Raw genomic sequence first — 15,886 nt, forward strand, 5'->3', positions numbered from 1 at the left:
AGCGGCGAAACGCGTCGACTTTTATACGCGAGTCATCGAAGGTTCCAGAGTAATCCCTGGTGCCCGCGTGTCTTCCAGAAAGTACTAGACAAGTTGCGTCGCTCATACAATCAGATTACATAAGCATCGGTGACAACAGACAGCGGATAGAAGCATCGATAACATTCGAGAAACCTCCGATACATGCAGGCGCGTCCTGCGCTGAGTGATGTTTTACATTTGTTAGCCGGTGAAAAGCGGTCGCTGGTGAAAGGTAAACAAGTACACGTTTATATATATATATATATATATATATATATATAACGCTTCGTATAGAAATCCTTTGCTATACAGGAAGTTACTCGGAGCTAGAACGCGAACACTTAAAGAGCACTGCATTCCTATGCATGCATTCACTTTGCGAAAGGTCTTCTGCTACACTCAAGCAATGTAGGTGGCGCCATGGTTGATGAGGGAGCACGAAAGAGAGGAGAAACGAAGAGTGAATGCAGAGGAGGAGAGTTTTGCTACTTTAAGAATGTTTAAGGGGCTTTACCTTCGCTGCTTTGTATGCTTTACCGCATAGCACAAATGTACTGGGGCGAAACTTCCTTTGGAAAACTGGCTGCCATTGTGCAACACATATTTTTCTTCCTAAAAAATCGGGTGCGTGTTAGATCTCTACTTTGCTCAGGTGCTTTAATGTAATTTCTATGTTAGTCTTCTACATTAGGCTCGTAGAAACTGGGTCCGCATTTGATTCGGGAGTGTGTTTCTGGCAAATACTGCCAAATGAATCAGTGGCGTGTTCTGACATTTATTATTCATCTTGTTCAATTCGACCTGCCAGATAATTTAATCAATTTGGTTGGTCCTATCATGGTTGAATTAATGCAAGTCGACTGCATACAGCCTTAAACGTATGTGTATATTTACTTGTTATCAGGCAATTATCAAGCTGAAATAGCACCGTAAACAGCTACTTTGCAGTTTCATCATCCAGGAGTAGACAGCATTTGTGTCACTGCATGAAGGAGGTGGACGTAGCGATGGTCGCACAATGTAAAAGTTGACAGGGGACGATGCAGTTTGAGAAAGTTTGAAAGTTTATTTAACATAAGTAAACTACACAATTAGGAAGTACACACTTTTGGGACCCTACAAATTTGTTAAAGGGTCCCTACCAATTGTTATAAAGGAAAAAAGCACTTCTATGGCAGCTGTTATTTTATACTCAGAAATCACATAAAACAAAAGTAGCTGAAATAATGCAAAATAAAGAAAAGCAAAAAAAAAAGAAAATACAGTAGTACAGAAATCTTTGTACAGTAATGTAATAATGGTTTAACCCCTTGTGCCTGTTTTACGTTGTGCTGACACAAAACTCTTGTGCGAATAAATTCTTGAGGGATACCCTCTGTCTCTAGACGTACAATAAAAAATGTTTCAGGGACCCTTTCATTCAAAGCCACTCACTTGTCTAATTACTGAATGGGGCCCAACTTTAGAGCGCAGCTCTTAGGCGGCCGTTCCTGCGGCAAGCGTCGGTGTTGTCCCTTACCAAGCGAACGAGCACAGCGAAGGATGAAAGCGAGCGCGTAGCACAGCGGGAGATGAAAGACGGCGATAGCAAAGAGATCGCGAAGAGGAAAGTGGAGGTGGAGGGTTAGGTGAAAGCGCGAGAAAAAAAAAGCGTAGTGCCGTGCAAGGCAGGCTTTGCGGCGGCTATGGCTACAAGATGGCACCAGAGTAGCGCGGGTCATCTGTATGGAAACAAAGCATTGCATGAGCAGAGGTCTGTCTGCGGTGGCTGCTGTGAATCGCGCCCACCTTTGCCCATGCGCTGCCTTTCACTATATCCTGATTAGCGAGGCGGTCGCACCACACTTCGTGCAACTGGTAACGGCAACGTTGCCGTTGGCAACGTGCCGCACGAGACTGACTGTCCGCGCCAGCGAATATATCGCGAAATGAAAACACTTGTAAGTTGCGCTCAAATTTTGCATTAGGGAGTATCGTAATTGTCGGTGAATCTTTGTTAGTTGCGACCATATGAAGCCAATGAAAGCATAGGCGAAATCATTTGTTTTGTTGTAATGTAGAGATGATTAGGTAAAAGGAAATGAAAATGGACCAAAAAGCAACTTGCTGTCGATAGGAACCGAACCCTTGTCCTCTGCCTTACGTGTGCGATGCTCTACCATTTAGGTACAGCAACGACTGTTTACACGTCCACATTCTTGGGTATTTATGTACGTATACAAGGATTTGACCCTGGGAGTCTTAGCGAGCGCCAGTCATGGCCACTGGCAGTGAATGTAACACAAAACATAGTGTGGATGCAGTTAATGCTGGTGACCTGTGCTCTTATTCTGGTAACTTAGGAAGCATATTTTGCGCTTGTTACTTCCGCTTGTCCTTGTCTGCTGCTGCTTAGTGCAACATTCATTAGTGTGAAGCGTGAACTCGATGACTAAGCTTCGGGCATAATTTTTTCCAGGTGACACTGCCAGCCCTGGGGACCTGCGGGAGCCGCCGCCTCAGCCAGGGCCATCTGAGTTATGAAGAGGTGACCCCTTTGTTGCAGCAAATTGCAGAGCATAAGTGTAGTTTCAGGACCTGCCCATGTGGGAAGTATTTTCATCGCGAGTTCGAATTCCTGTTGTACAGATCACATCAAGTCCACCTGGTGCTTCAGTGAGGCCACTTTCCAGTCGACACTCGCGGAGCTCCCTCGCCTGAGGGTCTCCTGGGAGACGCAGTCAGAGAATGTGGCATTCAACTACACGGCCAGTCAGATCACTCAACAGCGGCTGTTGCAGCCTCGTCCAGTAAACAGCAACAACAAGCAGCTCAGTCGGCAACCGTGGCCAGAGGGAGGTGCGATGTGCGTTTTCATGCAGAGTTCCTTTCATTTCGTCATTGCAAGTTGCACACCAATGGAGAGGCAGTTCTGCTGCGCTTCAGGACGTGACGAAGCAGGGTGTTGAACCAGAATGTTTTCATACTTCTTTTTTTTTCCTGGTGAAAGAGTTCAATTTTGTGGCAGTTTAGGCAGTTGAAGATTGCATGACCAGGCAAATCGGATATTTTTTCTAATAGGAATCTCTCCTAGCAGAAAGAAATGAAAACTGCTTGAGGATGCATTAAAGAAAACGCAGGAATATGTAGCAGTGCAGAACACAGTACGGGATGTGAGAATTGCAATGTTTCTGTACAGCTGACAGGGCATGCATGTGTGGCATTGCGTACATCTGTGGTGTAATTTCTCGATTGCAACAGTTGCTCTTTTTTTGGGGGGGGGGGGGGGGGGGGAATGGAGGCATGGGCAAAGGAATTGTCACATGATCACAGATTGATGTAAGACATTATTAACTGCACTGTCCTTTTTGTTTAAAAGTAGTTTATAGGCATTCACACTTTTCTCTATGAATATTATGAAGTAAAAAAAGTTCACTTTTACAAGCAGCACTGCCTTCGCAGAAAGCAAGTGTAATGGCAGAATGACGACACCTTTTATTGTGCTGCACCACACACAAGTACGTTCGGGCACATTCGAGTATGTTCACACGAATGATAAGACGCACACTAGTGTGTAGTATTTAAATAACCTCCTAAAAGTTGTAGTTGATCTTACTACTTGAAGCAACATTGCCTACAACACAGCCATCATGACTGATGATATTTTACCTCATTGTAAATGCTCTTGTTGTAAGTATAGCTAAACAGTTCAAACAGAACCATTTTTTCGTATAAATATTGCTTGATACAGTTCAACCTTGTAGCAATGTCACACCTTCCAATATTCATTATAAGCAGACATTGTTAGCTGCTGATATTGGGGAGGAAATCTTTAGATTTGCTTCATTGTAGTATCCAGTAATTCATTATATTCATGTTCGTTATATTGAGGTTTGCAACTTGCAAACAACTGCAAACATATGCAACTTGCTAGTCACTAGGGCCACTGGTGAGACCTGAAAGTATTTTCACTGCGACAAAGTTCATTTTGCTGGCCACATAGAAGGGGACCTAAACATTTTGGATAGGTAGCATAGTTGGTATCGCATTACAGTAATGAAACTTGCAAAAGTGCTGCAAAAGACGAAAGGGACACACAACACAAGCACTTACTCACAACTGACTTTTACTGCACGCGTGCGATTGTTACTGCACATGCATGCAGTCAAAATCAGTTGAGTAAGCACTTTTGCTGTGTGTCCTTTTCTTCATCTTTTGCTGCGCTCAGTTTCATTACTATAAACATTTTACACAGCAAGCAAAATTGACCATAACCAAACTTGGTGCTGCTATTTATCTTCCTGAAACGAGCACACATCGCTTTTTAAAAGTTCGCAATTGTGTCAATTTGTCTGCTAAAAATAGAACTTATGTTCAAGGTTAGCAATAGTGATTACATATTTCTAGTCATGTGAAAGGCCTGTAGCACGGAAACTTGGGCCATTTGGTGAACATTCATACTTGACAAAACTGCGCCAACACAGTCGAGAAAAAAAGAAAGGCAGCGCTCGCTCGTGTGTGTACTTACCTTTCTTGAGCCTCATCTCTTTCACTGCTGTATTGTCAAGTATGAGAACGGCCAGCGGTTCCAATTTGTCGCCAGTGTTGCTCAGATCAAACATTGCTCTGTGAGGCATAATACTTGGGGTTTAAATGTTTTTGCACTTTGCACCAATTTTTTCACTGTTAGTACTTGTATTCATGTACACTGGCAATATACCTTGGCAGTACAGGGCACTAAAATTTCTACTATATTTCAGGGATGATTCTAGTCCTTGTGAGTTTGCCGGGAGCCAACCTTCAAGTGGGGCCACAGTGTCTTACAGCTGATCTTCTGCCAGAGGCGACTGCCCAGCTCAAGTAGGAACCAGTGCCGTTCTTTGTGAAGAGGCAAGCTCTCCCGTTGCTGCCGCGAAGTGAACGAGCGTCACATACGCCTGCACATTTTGCTTGCAAGAATTTCAGGAGATAAGATCCCTTCCTGCCCATGTAGAGAAGCGCCCATGGTCATAGCCATATCGTTATCACTTGGGCTGTAGCCATTGCTCGGACTGGAGCACGACGCAGACCCATCTAGGGAATCGGGAACGAAGTACTCTTTTTCTGAGCACACAATTGGCCCAAGGGCCTGGGAGATGATGCGACACATGAAGCCGCATGTGACTGTCAAGCAGTTCATGTGCAACATCTTCCAATTGTCCTTCATGAACGGGTATGATCTTGTTGCACACATTCGCCGGCTGCCACCTGGTGCAAAATTTATGTACAAGTGCGGCTGGTGTCCAATGTCATACTTTATAAGAAAAGTATGGCTGCTTCGCTTTAAGGGCAAGTCACCATTCCAGCAGCACGTGTGATATCATGATTTTTGAGAAACAGCAGTGTGCTGTGTGCTCGCGTGAGTTTGTGAATGAGCGGAGCCAATCTAACTGGGTCTTCGTTAACTTCAGATTCCAGCTTTTTATTTCGCATGCATTTGTGCAAACTCGGCACTGTCATGAAAACCTTTTGGCGAGCAGAGGTTCAGCTTGATCCCTAACCAGCCTCCCTTTGCAAGCAGGCTGCCCAAATTTAGTTTGTATTGTCTTGAGTTGACTGTAAATCGACATTTTAGGCTGTTGCTCAGTGAGGTAGCACCATGTATGTGCCCGTCTGGTATGGGATAGCAACTGCGCATTGTTGGCACTGTGCAGCGATATGTGCATGCATTGTAATTGCAGTAATTTTGCAATTAACACTTGTGGGGAAGTTGCGGCACTGAGGACCCAGTCGGCTGGACTCAACCGGCGCTGTACTATTGTTGTTCCTCTTCTGTGCCACACAATGTCACTGGGGCCGTCCGATCTTGTGCACTTGACGCCATCTCCCCACACACTGTAGTTGCTTAAGACCTGCACTATCTTCCAAAATCAATCTTGACACAGTGCAGGTCTTTCACGAGGGAGGCACATGCCTTTCTGCTGACACTGTGTGCTGTGCCACGACTCCTCGGGTTGTAAAACGACTGATGGCTTCATTTCCAAATATGTAGTTAATATTGCATACCAATATTGTTGTTACTGATACTCGTTTCTTTTGATACATGCATTGTTGCAAGTGCCCTTGTGTGACATTCTTGCTTTGCCTTGATTTTTTTTACTTTTTCAAGGCCAACTACTATTCTGTTATACATTCCTCTATTTCACTCAGGATCGGCTTGCTTTGTATCTTTATACATGTTGTTTTCCTACTGCTGCCATATTCTTAGTGCTGTCCCGCACAGTTTCCTTGTGTCATTTCTTGTCATAATAATTATCAGACGCGTGCCACAGAACCAACATCATTCATCAGGAGTGACATCATTTGCATAGCACAAACCCGAACCACAGAGCCTTACCAGTCTCTGCAGTACTCTTTCGTACTTCGCAGACAATTCTGCACGAGCTATGAGAGTAGTGCCATTGTAGAAGTCTCTATTTGTGTGTTTCACACTGCACTCGTTTAGGATCTGAGACACTTTCTATGCTACGAACTAGCTACTTCACATGTTACAAATACAACTTGTAGTCTTGAGGTTACGTCAAGGTCACTTAATTGTGTACTTTTGTGCTTCCAGTAGTGAATGCACTATGTTTTGGTCACGAGCACAGGCTGTGCACGATGACCACTGGTCACAGAAAGGTGTCACTTCACTTGTTTCATGGTGGTAAATACGCTCAGCTCTGTGATGCCTTCCACGTTATAATTATGTGACATTTTGCTACATGAGATAGGTGCCTTAATGCTATATTGTCACGACGTCGAAAGCTCGAGGGACAAACGAAACGCACTTGTCGGCAGAGGCAGAGAACAAGAACGGACAGTTTTAAGATACCACGCGCTAGTCACTGCTTCTTCTTCTTGCTATGTTTTTCATAAGTGCCGATGTGTCTTATGTCGTCGTCATCGCCGCGCTCGACACGTGGCATTTGCCTCCCTCCCAAAGGAAGCATCGTCCCGATGCGCAACTTGACTGTATGCATGTACGAGACACTAAAACACGAGTCACTTGGAAAAGTACGGCTTCATGCGCACCACATATTTCATTACACAATGCACGTCTACATTTTTCTTTCGCGTGTGATGGACAATTTTTTTATCGCAAATGCAAGCAGTGAGAGAAGACTTTTGTAGTGTCACCTGATATAGAGTATGTACGACCAGTTCACGCCCACCTCACAATGAGCAGCACTGAAACTGAAAATAAAGGTACGGTGACAGCGGCTGTAAAGGTGCTGCTGCGTTACATGAAACGTGCTGGGTCGGACAACAAATTGTGACTGGGTGACATAGTCCACTGTGTGATGTTTTGTCTCTGTTCGTGACACTGACAGCGTGTGTGACATGTGACATTGTGATACAGTGTGTGCTGCCCACACAGATAGTCTTATGTCATTATTTTCTCTCGTCTTCCATGCCACATTTCCCCTTCCCTAGTACAGAGTAGCCAGCAGAAGATTCTGTGGCTAACATCCCAGTCTTTTCTTTTTTATCTCTCTCTTTGCTTATCACTTACTGACGTGTGATACTACATCATGACCAAAACAATGTGCCAACAATGGAGTCGTGGAGCCAGCAGTTGTCGCTTTAAGGGCGAAATCTGTAATAGACACCACCCTCATAAACATGCCAAATTGGGTAGCATTCATTGCTGTGCATGATGAAAGAAATTTGTGCCAACTTTTTCTTTTCATCTTGTTCATTCCCTGGAACACTGCTGCTGTTGCTCGACTAGGCACATGGTCAAAAATTGGCCTCCTGAATTGCGAAGACTTGTTTCTTTATGTAGGGTGTGAAGGTAATGCTCCCAACATAATGGCAAGCTACTAGTGCTGAGGAAACTGGTGATTCATGACCAGAATGTGTAGCACGACTATACAGGCTGTCCCAACTATCAGTCGCATGGCAATTTTGCGTGTATTCGCAGGCTTCGTTCACACTTGGAAAAACACTTATGTAGCACGTATTGAACAGAAAGCTGTATTGTGAGTCTTTCATGTTGCTCTACAATGTTCTGATTGACACTTTTCATCTAATTAAAATATTTGAGAAGTTGATTAATTAAGACTAATTAGGTGGAATGCAAGAAATAATCTGAGTATCTCCAAGCGATGGCAAACCACATTACCTTGGTTTTGTCCAGCTATGTGGCATCTGCGTATTTTGAAATCTTGGTGCATGACAGTTGGAACACCCCGTATACAAAGAGAAAGACGACAACACTCTTGTTTAGTCTCGCCTTACATTTTAGTCGTGAATCCGAACCATCTATCCCGCCAACATGCTTTAGTGGCGATTTCACCAGACGAGAAGCGAGTCTGCTGCTGACGTTTACTTCTGAGGAAAAGAAAGCGCACCAGGAAGAATTAATGCGAGAAGAGGCAGACTTGTACAATGATCAACAGTGCTACACCAAGTCGGCTTTGTGCCTTTGCGCAGGTTTTGAAATGTGAGTTATGGCTTTTAGCTGGCAATAGACCTCTTGCACAATGCCGACAACCCTGTGCGCACGTTGGGTTCCCGCCACCATCGTGAAGGGTAGACATGCAGGCGAGCGTAGGACGTGCGCAGAAGTTTGTGGGCCACGCCGGCTATTATGCTGCAGGTCTATTAGTGCCCATAATTGATTTAGAAGTTTTTCTCTTAAGCACTTCACACTTGTAGTACATGATGCTCTCGGCGCAGGCATTCGCTGCAAGTATCGGAGAATGCCGACCTCGAGACGTCGTTCTATTCTAAAAAAAAAAAAGTCGCAGTTTCGCCCGAAATGCGAAGCATCGATTGCGATAGCAAATTAGTAGAGAGCTATTCGGAGTAGGGATAGTAGTTTTATCGGCTGCATAAACTTGGACACATTGGCTTACTAACTGAATTAACAATCGTGGTGTCAGCGCGCACAAGCAAACATGAATAGATCACACTGAATGACCGCAGCCAACGACTGTCAAAACTCTGGCAGCAACCGCAGGTTCGCGCGGTCTACCGCTTCAACGGAAACTGAGTGGCAAATGCACAGCGCATACAAAGGTCAGAGCCGTGTGGAGATAAGAGACGGTGCGGATGACCGGCATCTCCGGGCAAAGCGCAAAGGAGAAGTTGGCAGAGGAGAAGCTGCCCCCCCCCCCCTCTTCCCGCTTTGTTGCTTTTGCGTGAGAGATTGAGTGGCAAGATACGCCTTTGGTGCCGGAGCACAGCGCCGCCCCGCCTCCCTCCCATACCCCCACGGTCTTTTGCGCGACGGTCACGTTTGCTTTCTGCCAAGCGTTCGCTCTCCGTGATAGCGCGCGGGGGGGGGCTTCGCCCTCCGTGATAGCGCGCGTCCCCCGCGCGCTTTCGCTCGCGCATACGGCGCGCGGCGACGATTTTATCGCCCTTGAAATCTATACGGAACCTCATGGCGACGGCCGACGGCAGAAATGTCCATATAATTGCTACAGCAATAAAACATGCCACAATGTGCAAGCTGCTATCCCCAGGCTGTGCTCAAAAATATGCGGCAGCAGGACATCCTTACCTGACCAAGCCACACCTGCCTTAAGATGGGTATTTTAAATATATGGGGCGATCATTTTTAAGTTTTCTGGATTTTTGTCCAATGGTGAGCCGAATCACGCACAAGGGAGGAAAGCGGGAAGGCAGAGGGGGCGGCGGCTTGTACTCTGCTTGCAACTGCGTAGTTTGCGCAGCGGCGCGCGCCATATCTTGACAGCGATCTGCAGATGCGACTAATTCGGGATCGGTCGGCCTGCCGCCGCTTGCGTTGCTGCTCCGTCCTTCTCGCACGGCGCTCGGGAACTCGATCACGAGAAGAACGTACCCGCCACCTCGACAGCGCGCACAGAACCAGTAGCAATTAAGTCAACCAGCGCGCTTTGCGTGCCCAAAATATCTAATCCAATTTTGAAGGCAGTTTTTCCGGTACATAAGTTGCACCGTTCTATAAGACACACAGACGAAAGATTCAGAAAAAAAAACTGCGTCTTATACACTGGAAAGTACGGTAATTCTGTTTGAGCTGGATTATTCGAAGAGGGACATTACTAGCACGAGAAATCGAAAACACACATTCAACTAATTAACAATTTACTAATTAATTAAGCACTTTATGGCATGTATTCCATTTCACGAATTGTAGCCAGTGAGTTTGCAAGACATAACCACTTGAAATGAATCTCCAGGACAACACCAGCTTCGAGACATTTCTCATAGTGTGGGACTAAACACATGAGCGTTCCAGTTACTTTTGTGCTTCAGTGCGTAAAAGAGCCTTTTGTTAAAAAAGTAAGTCGAACAACAGTGCATATTTAAGGTGATTTTGATGGTGTATATCATCTTCAAACTGGTGTCATTCTGGAAATTCGTTCCAAGTGGATACACCTAGCAAACTCACCGGCTACAACTTGTAAATTGCAATATGCACCGTAAAATAAATAAGAAGTTCATTAGTAAATATTTTAAATTACTTGAATATGTTTCGATTTGTTGTGTTAGTAATTAATGTCTGTCTCTGAATAATTCAGCTCAATGACAAGAATTACACTTTCTGCCTCAGGCAATTTTTTTTAAATTCTGGGAAACTTGAAAATGATCACCTCGTACATAATTTTTTTTTTATTTTGCACCACTTCAACCACAGCCACGTTTCGTGAATGTAATAAAAAAAAAAATCTGCATGCAGAGGCATTTATGGGCACAGCACACTTGTAAACCACACAAATAATGTGCTAAGAGGCACCGAACACGACACCATTGACATTTTCCTGAAATCGTGCATATTAAGTTGCAAAATTGAGTGCTATTTTGAACTCGCTAATGTGGATTTAAAGGTTTTTTAATATGCATTTACAACACTTGGAAAGCTGATTGGCTGCAGCCTACGTTAATCCGGCCTGCTAATCAGCAACAGACCACGTGTTGGTGCTGCCATTTTCACCACACCTTTGTCACTGCTTGAAAGGATACTATCTATTTATGATTCATTAAAATGCTTTCCAGGCCCGAAGGCATTACAGAAAGGAGTAGTACACATAAACAACAAAGACATGAATGTGCAGCAATAAAGTTTTAACACATGTTGTTTACGGCTGTTTTGAAGCTTGCATTATGCGGAATGATCGCGTGTTACAAGTTGTTCATTCAGAGCTCTAGGGGTTCAATTGGTAGAACTAGGACAAATACAAAATCGTGCACATTTACGACAAGACGTTACGGCATAACGAGACTGATTGATGATTGGACGATAGCAAACAAGCACGATTTTGAATACTTTCATTGGGTTGTCTTAGAGCAGTTTGAGAAGGGTCGCAGATTGCCAAAGCATAGATGTAGAGCCTAGTGGCAAGGTCCATTTAGGAATAGCTGCAGTGTGTGTAGCTGTAATAAGTACGCTCCTTTCTATTAAGCAGACATGCTCCATAGGACATCGGAAGATTCTCAATAAGATTGCCTCCAGCATTGCATGTTTAACCTCCCCACGAGTTCTGATAGTTAAGGTCTCCAATAATGAAGAGAGATGATGGACCATATTTTCAAAATAAAAGCCTCCGAGTTGCTGATCTGGTGGCATACATAAAGTACAGGTATCTTATTGAATAAAACTGCTCGAATGGCTACAGCGTGAAGTGGCAAATGGACGGTCACATGATAACTTGAAATGGACCTTCCTACAATTGCCACTCCACTTGAGGGATAGGTGCAGTTGATGCAAACATTGCAAAAAAAATTACACAATTCTTTAAAAATTCATGTTTCAGAGTGAGGTAAGCCTTCTGAAGGCTGAGTACCGTTTGTTTGCATTACAATAAAATCTGCATTTCTAAATGTTTCGTGAGAGACCTCTAGCACTACATTTTGCTATTTCGCTTGCCCTTGAAAAATAGAAGAAAAATAAAAGCGTTAAGTGTGGCTGGTACTCGTACTAAGCAGCAGGCTTGTCTCGAGTGAATCGAGATACCACAAACCAGCGCCAGCGAACTGCATAGCTGTAGTTTACATCTGAAAACTGTCTTCACAGTGCATGTCTTCTATGCACTGTGGTCAAATGTTTTTTTTTTTTAGTACTTTTTTTTTTTAATATGACACATGATCCAGAATAAACGGCATGTGGACCACTGCAGTTGTGGCACTTAATGAATGCATTCGCACAGTTGTCCAAGTTGTATTAATGTTTTCAGCACTTTGCACACGACAGTTTCCCATAGCAGGAATGTGAGCCATGCCCATATCGCAGGCGTTTGAAGCATATTTTTGGTTTCAGAATTAACACTGGACCGCTGAGGAAAGCCCAGATGACTGCCTCATGCAAATACATTCGGTTAAAGGGGCCATGACACGGTTGTCCAACTGTTCTCAGTCTACCTTTGTAACTAAGAGTAGAGGGCCCAATATGGTTATACACACAGGGGGAGAAAAAAACGCACAAACACACATTTGAACCTGAACTGTCAATTTCAAATTGCTGCCTCTCAATCCCTCCCATCGACAGCAACCGCCATTTTGGCAAGGCGTTGTGATGTCGGGAACTGAGGGGCCACCCCTGTGTCATCCGCTCTGAAACCGTTGGAGACCACATCGGACGTCTTTCACCACACGCTCTAGCAACCGATGGCATAGCAATGGCGTCGCTGCTCAACTGCGCCCGCAAAAAATTCACTCTTTCCTCTGTCAAGAAAATGGGGGTAAACGAAGCTTGTGGCAAAACGACACTGTCGCTGGCGCTCCGCTTCGTTCGCCCCAAACTCGGGGTCGGCAGCTCTTCCCTGACGTTTGACCTTGGCTTAGGAAGCCCTCATGCTAGAATCGGACAACCGGCTTTGCTTACCCCCATTTTCTCGACAGGGGAAGGGCTGGTCTCTTTGGGTCCCAAGTGTAACAAGGATAGTTCAAAGGCCTGTTACAGGTCTCCGAACCCAGAGGTGTATGTGCCATTGAGCCCTTTCTGCATTATCGCCAGGATCGGCCCACTTTTCAACGTGATACCACCACCTGCCGACACTTGTGAACCTATAAGGATTCGCTTAAAAAGCAGTAGCAAACTACGTAGATGTGCCGAGACGCGCATGCAAAAACGAAACAGCGCATGGCGGCCACGACGTATTTTCAGCTCCTACAATCACTTCTGGTGTTTGCAATGCATAAAAGCACGGCTTTCAAGACTGGCCTCTGTTACCCAAGAGAGCTGTTTTTGGGGGTGCCAATTTATTTCGTCACCAATCAGCGTCGCCAGACTGAATTACGGCTCAATTGCAACAGCAAAAAATTTTAATACAAGTTTCCTAATTCACCAAATACACTTAAATTTTGACAGCTTGCTGTAGGATGTGTACAGTTTAACATGCAATGCGTAATTTATGCCGGAAATTTTGGTGTCATGGTCCCTTTAAGGTGAGGACTAAATGTCAGGTTTTTATCACCTTTGCTTCCCATTTTTATTGTTATGCGCCTAACTGCAGCAACCAATTGGTCAAGCAGGCCATCCAAATTTACTGTCTCTTCATCTCTGTCCAAATCGATACCTCGAATACTGTATAGACTGCGGTACAGTGCAATTTTCAGTGCCTGATCGGCGATTAAATTTACTTTTTGGAGTTTTGTCTTTTTTTTTTCTTTCTTTTGACTGTACTTCGACCAGCGTGTCATTGATGCCAATCTTCGGCTTAGTACTCGGGACCGAAGGTACTCTCAATGCATCTTGCTATGGCAAAGACAGGTTTCATGGTGCAAATTATTTAGTTTTTTTTTTCTTTTTGAAGTTGTTGAGCACAAGCACTCTTTTGAAAAGTCCACAATTTTAAGGCAATAGCATTGAGGACCCCACGTCGCAGGAAATCCGGTGTTGGCGTCCGAGAAAATCATCCCCAACCATGCAGGCCCTCTGCGTGGCGCAGAGGCATTAGTGAAATTAATATAATTTCTCAAAGTAAAATGCGTCAGAAAAATCGTATAGTACGACTTAACCACAACCTACAGACCTGAGAGCATCGGATCGTAATTTAAATAAATGAGAAAACATAATTCTGTTACACAGAAACTCAAACATCTTTTCCAGCATTTCTACCATACAGCGGCGCGCCCTGGTCGGTTCTTTGCAGAAACACCATCTAGATGGTGCGCGCCTCCTCGGCAGCGGCGCATGGAGACGAAGGTGGAGAAAAAAGAGATCTACAGTTGCCGGGAAGCATGACAAGCAGTCGGGGATCTTTCACTGTTACCGCAAACCACTCTTAAAGGCGAAGCTTAAGTGCCCTCCAATTTTTATATTTTTTTGAACGATTCATAGTATATGAGTTTGAGGGTTCTGCAAGAAACTTGGCGGAGGTTCACCCTAATACAATCTCTGCAAGGTACTGGAGGTTTCTGGCTGGCTGGCAGGCAGAGGACCTGTAGGCCAAGAATTGACAAAGGCCTCTACCGCCAGCGTTTGCAGTTTCTAGTCCTCAACTTTTCAATCTATCGTTCCAGTGCAGATTATGGCTTGGCAGTGGGAGCGCAGAGTCCGTGTTGGCGCCAAAAGCCCGTAAACCTTAATTACTCAAGGTGTCCCTACGAAGCTATAGTTCATCAAGTGACAATTTAGGTACTGAAAATTTTTTTCAGTCTCACTGATTTACTGCTACGCTTCCATGATTCTGTCCCACCATGCCATTGAAAAACCTGTACGATCTACTCTCTCTAGTCGGATGCACACAGTAACGAAGTTGGCAATATCTGAGGTAGTTCTGCCATCTGTTGGATGTTTCTTGCAGCATATTTTCTCACCTCTTTGGATTTTCTCAGTCTGGTTTTTCGTTACTGCGCTGTAGAATGCACTCCTTAGTGGCCGTCATCGTACTGCACGCATTGCACATCCGAGATGACTGCCCATTAAATATTCGTGCCATAGCACAAGGCCACCACTCGTGTGTTTCTGCCATCTGTTGTACGTTTATGGAAGGTTCTTTTTATTTTAACGACAAGGTGGCACTATCGTGGAAGCATGCGCGTGAGAACGAGACAGATAGGAGATAGAAAACGAGAATAGGAATTCGAGGACCATACTAAGAGTGCATTATCTGTGTCATTTCTTCCCTTCCAAATAACCTAAAATAAACTATTGCACCTGTTTTATAATATTTTGGAAAGACAACCCTACACTGAAAGGGTTAAGGATGCATAAAAATTAAAGGACCTTCAATTCACGAGAACAAGTTTATTACGCAATTTTCAAAGGTTCTGAAAGGTCTGCACAGGACATCTACCAGAAGAAAAACGCCATACCACTGCATTTAGTATCACCAAAACTATAGCTGAACCATAGTTGGAAAGAAAAATGCACATTAATAACAGTGCGTGCATAATTTTCAATTGCTGAACAAAATTTGTCATGAATGCATTAAATGGCAATAAACGACCTTGCAAGTACCATCACTTTAATTACCTTGAAGCTATCAGCACAATAAAATGCTAATGCATTGAAAGATTACATGCTATCAGTGTAAGCATTGAAATATCAACAATACCCATTCACAAAGTCTTTAATTTAGTCTGCTGAAACAGACTTGCACTAATTTCGTAATTAGCAGCCAAATACTTGAATGCAACAAAGAGGCGCTTATACGTAAGACAATAACAAAGCTTAAACATGATAATAATGGAAAGACCTCCAAAGACTCGTACATGTATAGAATCCACTGGCAAGAAAAATACGAGTCTTACAAAAAAAGCTCAGCAAAAATTGGGTGAGGGTGAGATGGTAATCCGTGAGTAGAATTGAAGTGCAAAATTGACACAGGGGACAGGGAACCAAACAGACAAACGCTAACTTCCAAGGATTTTATTAAGAGAAGTATACACACTGGGGTTCCATCAAAAATCTCAGCACCACTGTGCA

At 44.1% G+C, this 15,886-nt stretch overlaps 1 protein-coding gene across 6 annotated transcripts in view; it reads left to right on the top strand.

The window, feature by feature from the left end:
• The window catches only part of LOC119463788 (uncharacterized), an 82,501-nt gene that overhangs the window by 32,257 nt on the left and 34,358 nt on the right, over positions 1-15,886 (top strand). For 4 of the 6 annotated variants that reach the window (XM_049656120.1, XM_049656122.1, XM_049656118.1 and 1 more), the window contains 3 exons: positions 2,480-2,548; positions 2,650-2,859; positions 4,761-13,981. The exons of 1 other annotated variant lie outside the window; for it this stretch is intronic. In XM_049656120.1, coding sequence (XP_049512077.1) covers positions 2,480-2,544 — 65 coding nt within the window. In that variant the 3' untranslated portion in view covers positions 2,545-2,548; positions 2,650-2,859; positions 4,761-13,981. Of the gene's footprint in view, positions 1-2,479; positions 2,549-2,649; positions 2,867-4,760; positions 13,982-15,886 lie in introns of those variants that run through there. One more of the 6 variants, XM_049656119.1, reaches the window with a different exon arrangement.

This window comes from Dermacentor silvarum, chromosome 9 (genome assembly GCF_013339745.2).
Source record: "Dermacentor silvarum isolate Dsil-2018 chromosome 9, BIME_Dsil_1.4, whole genome shotgun sequence".
NCBI lineage: Eukaryota > Metazoa > Arthropoda > Arachnida > Ixodida > Ixodidae > Dermacentor > Dermacentor silvarum.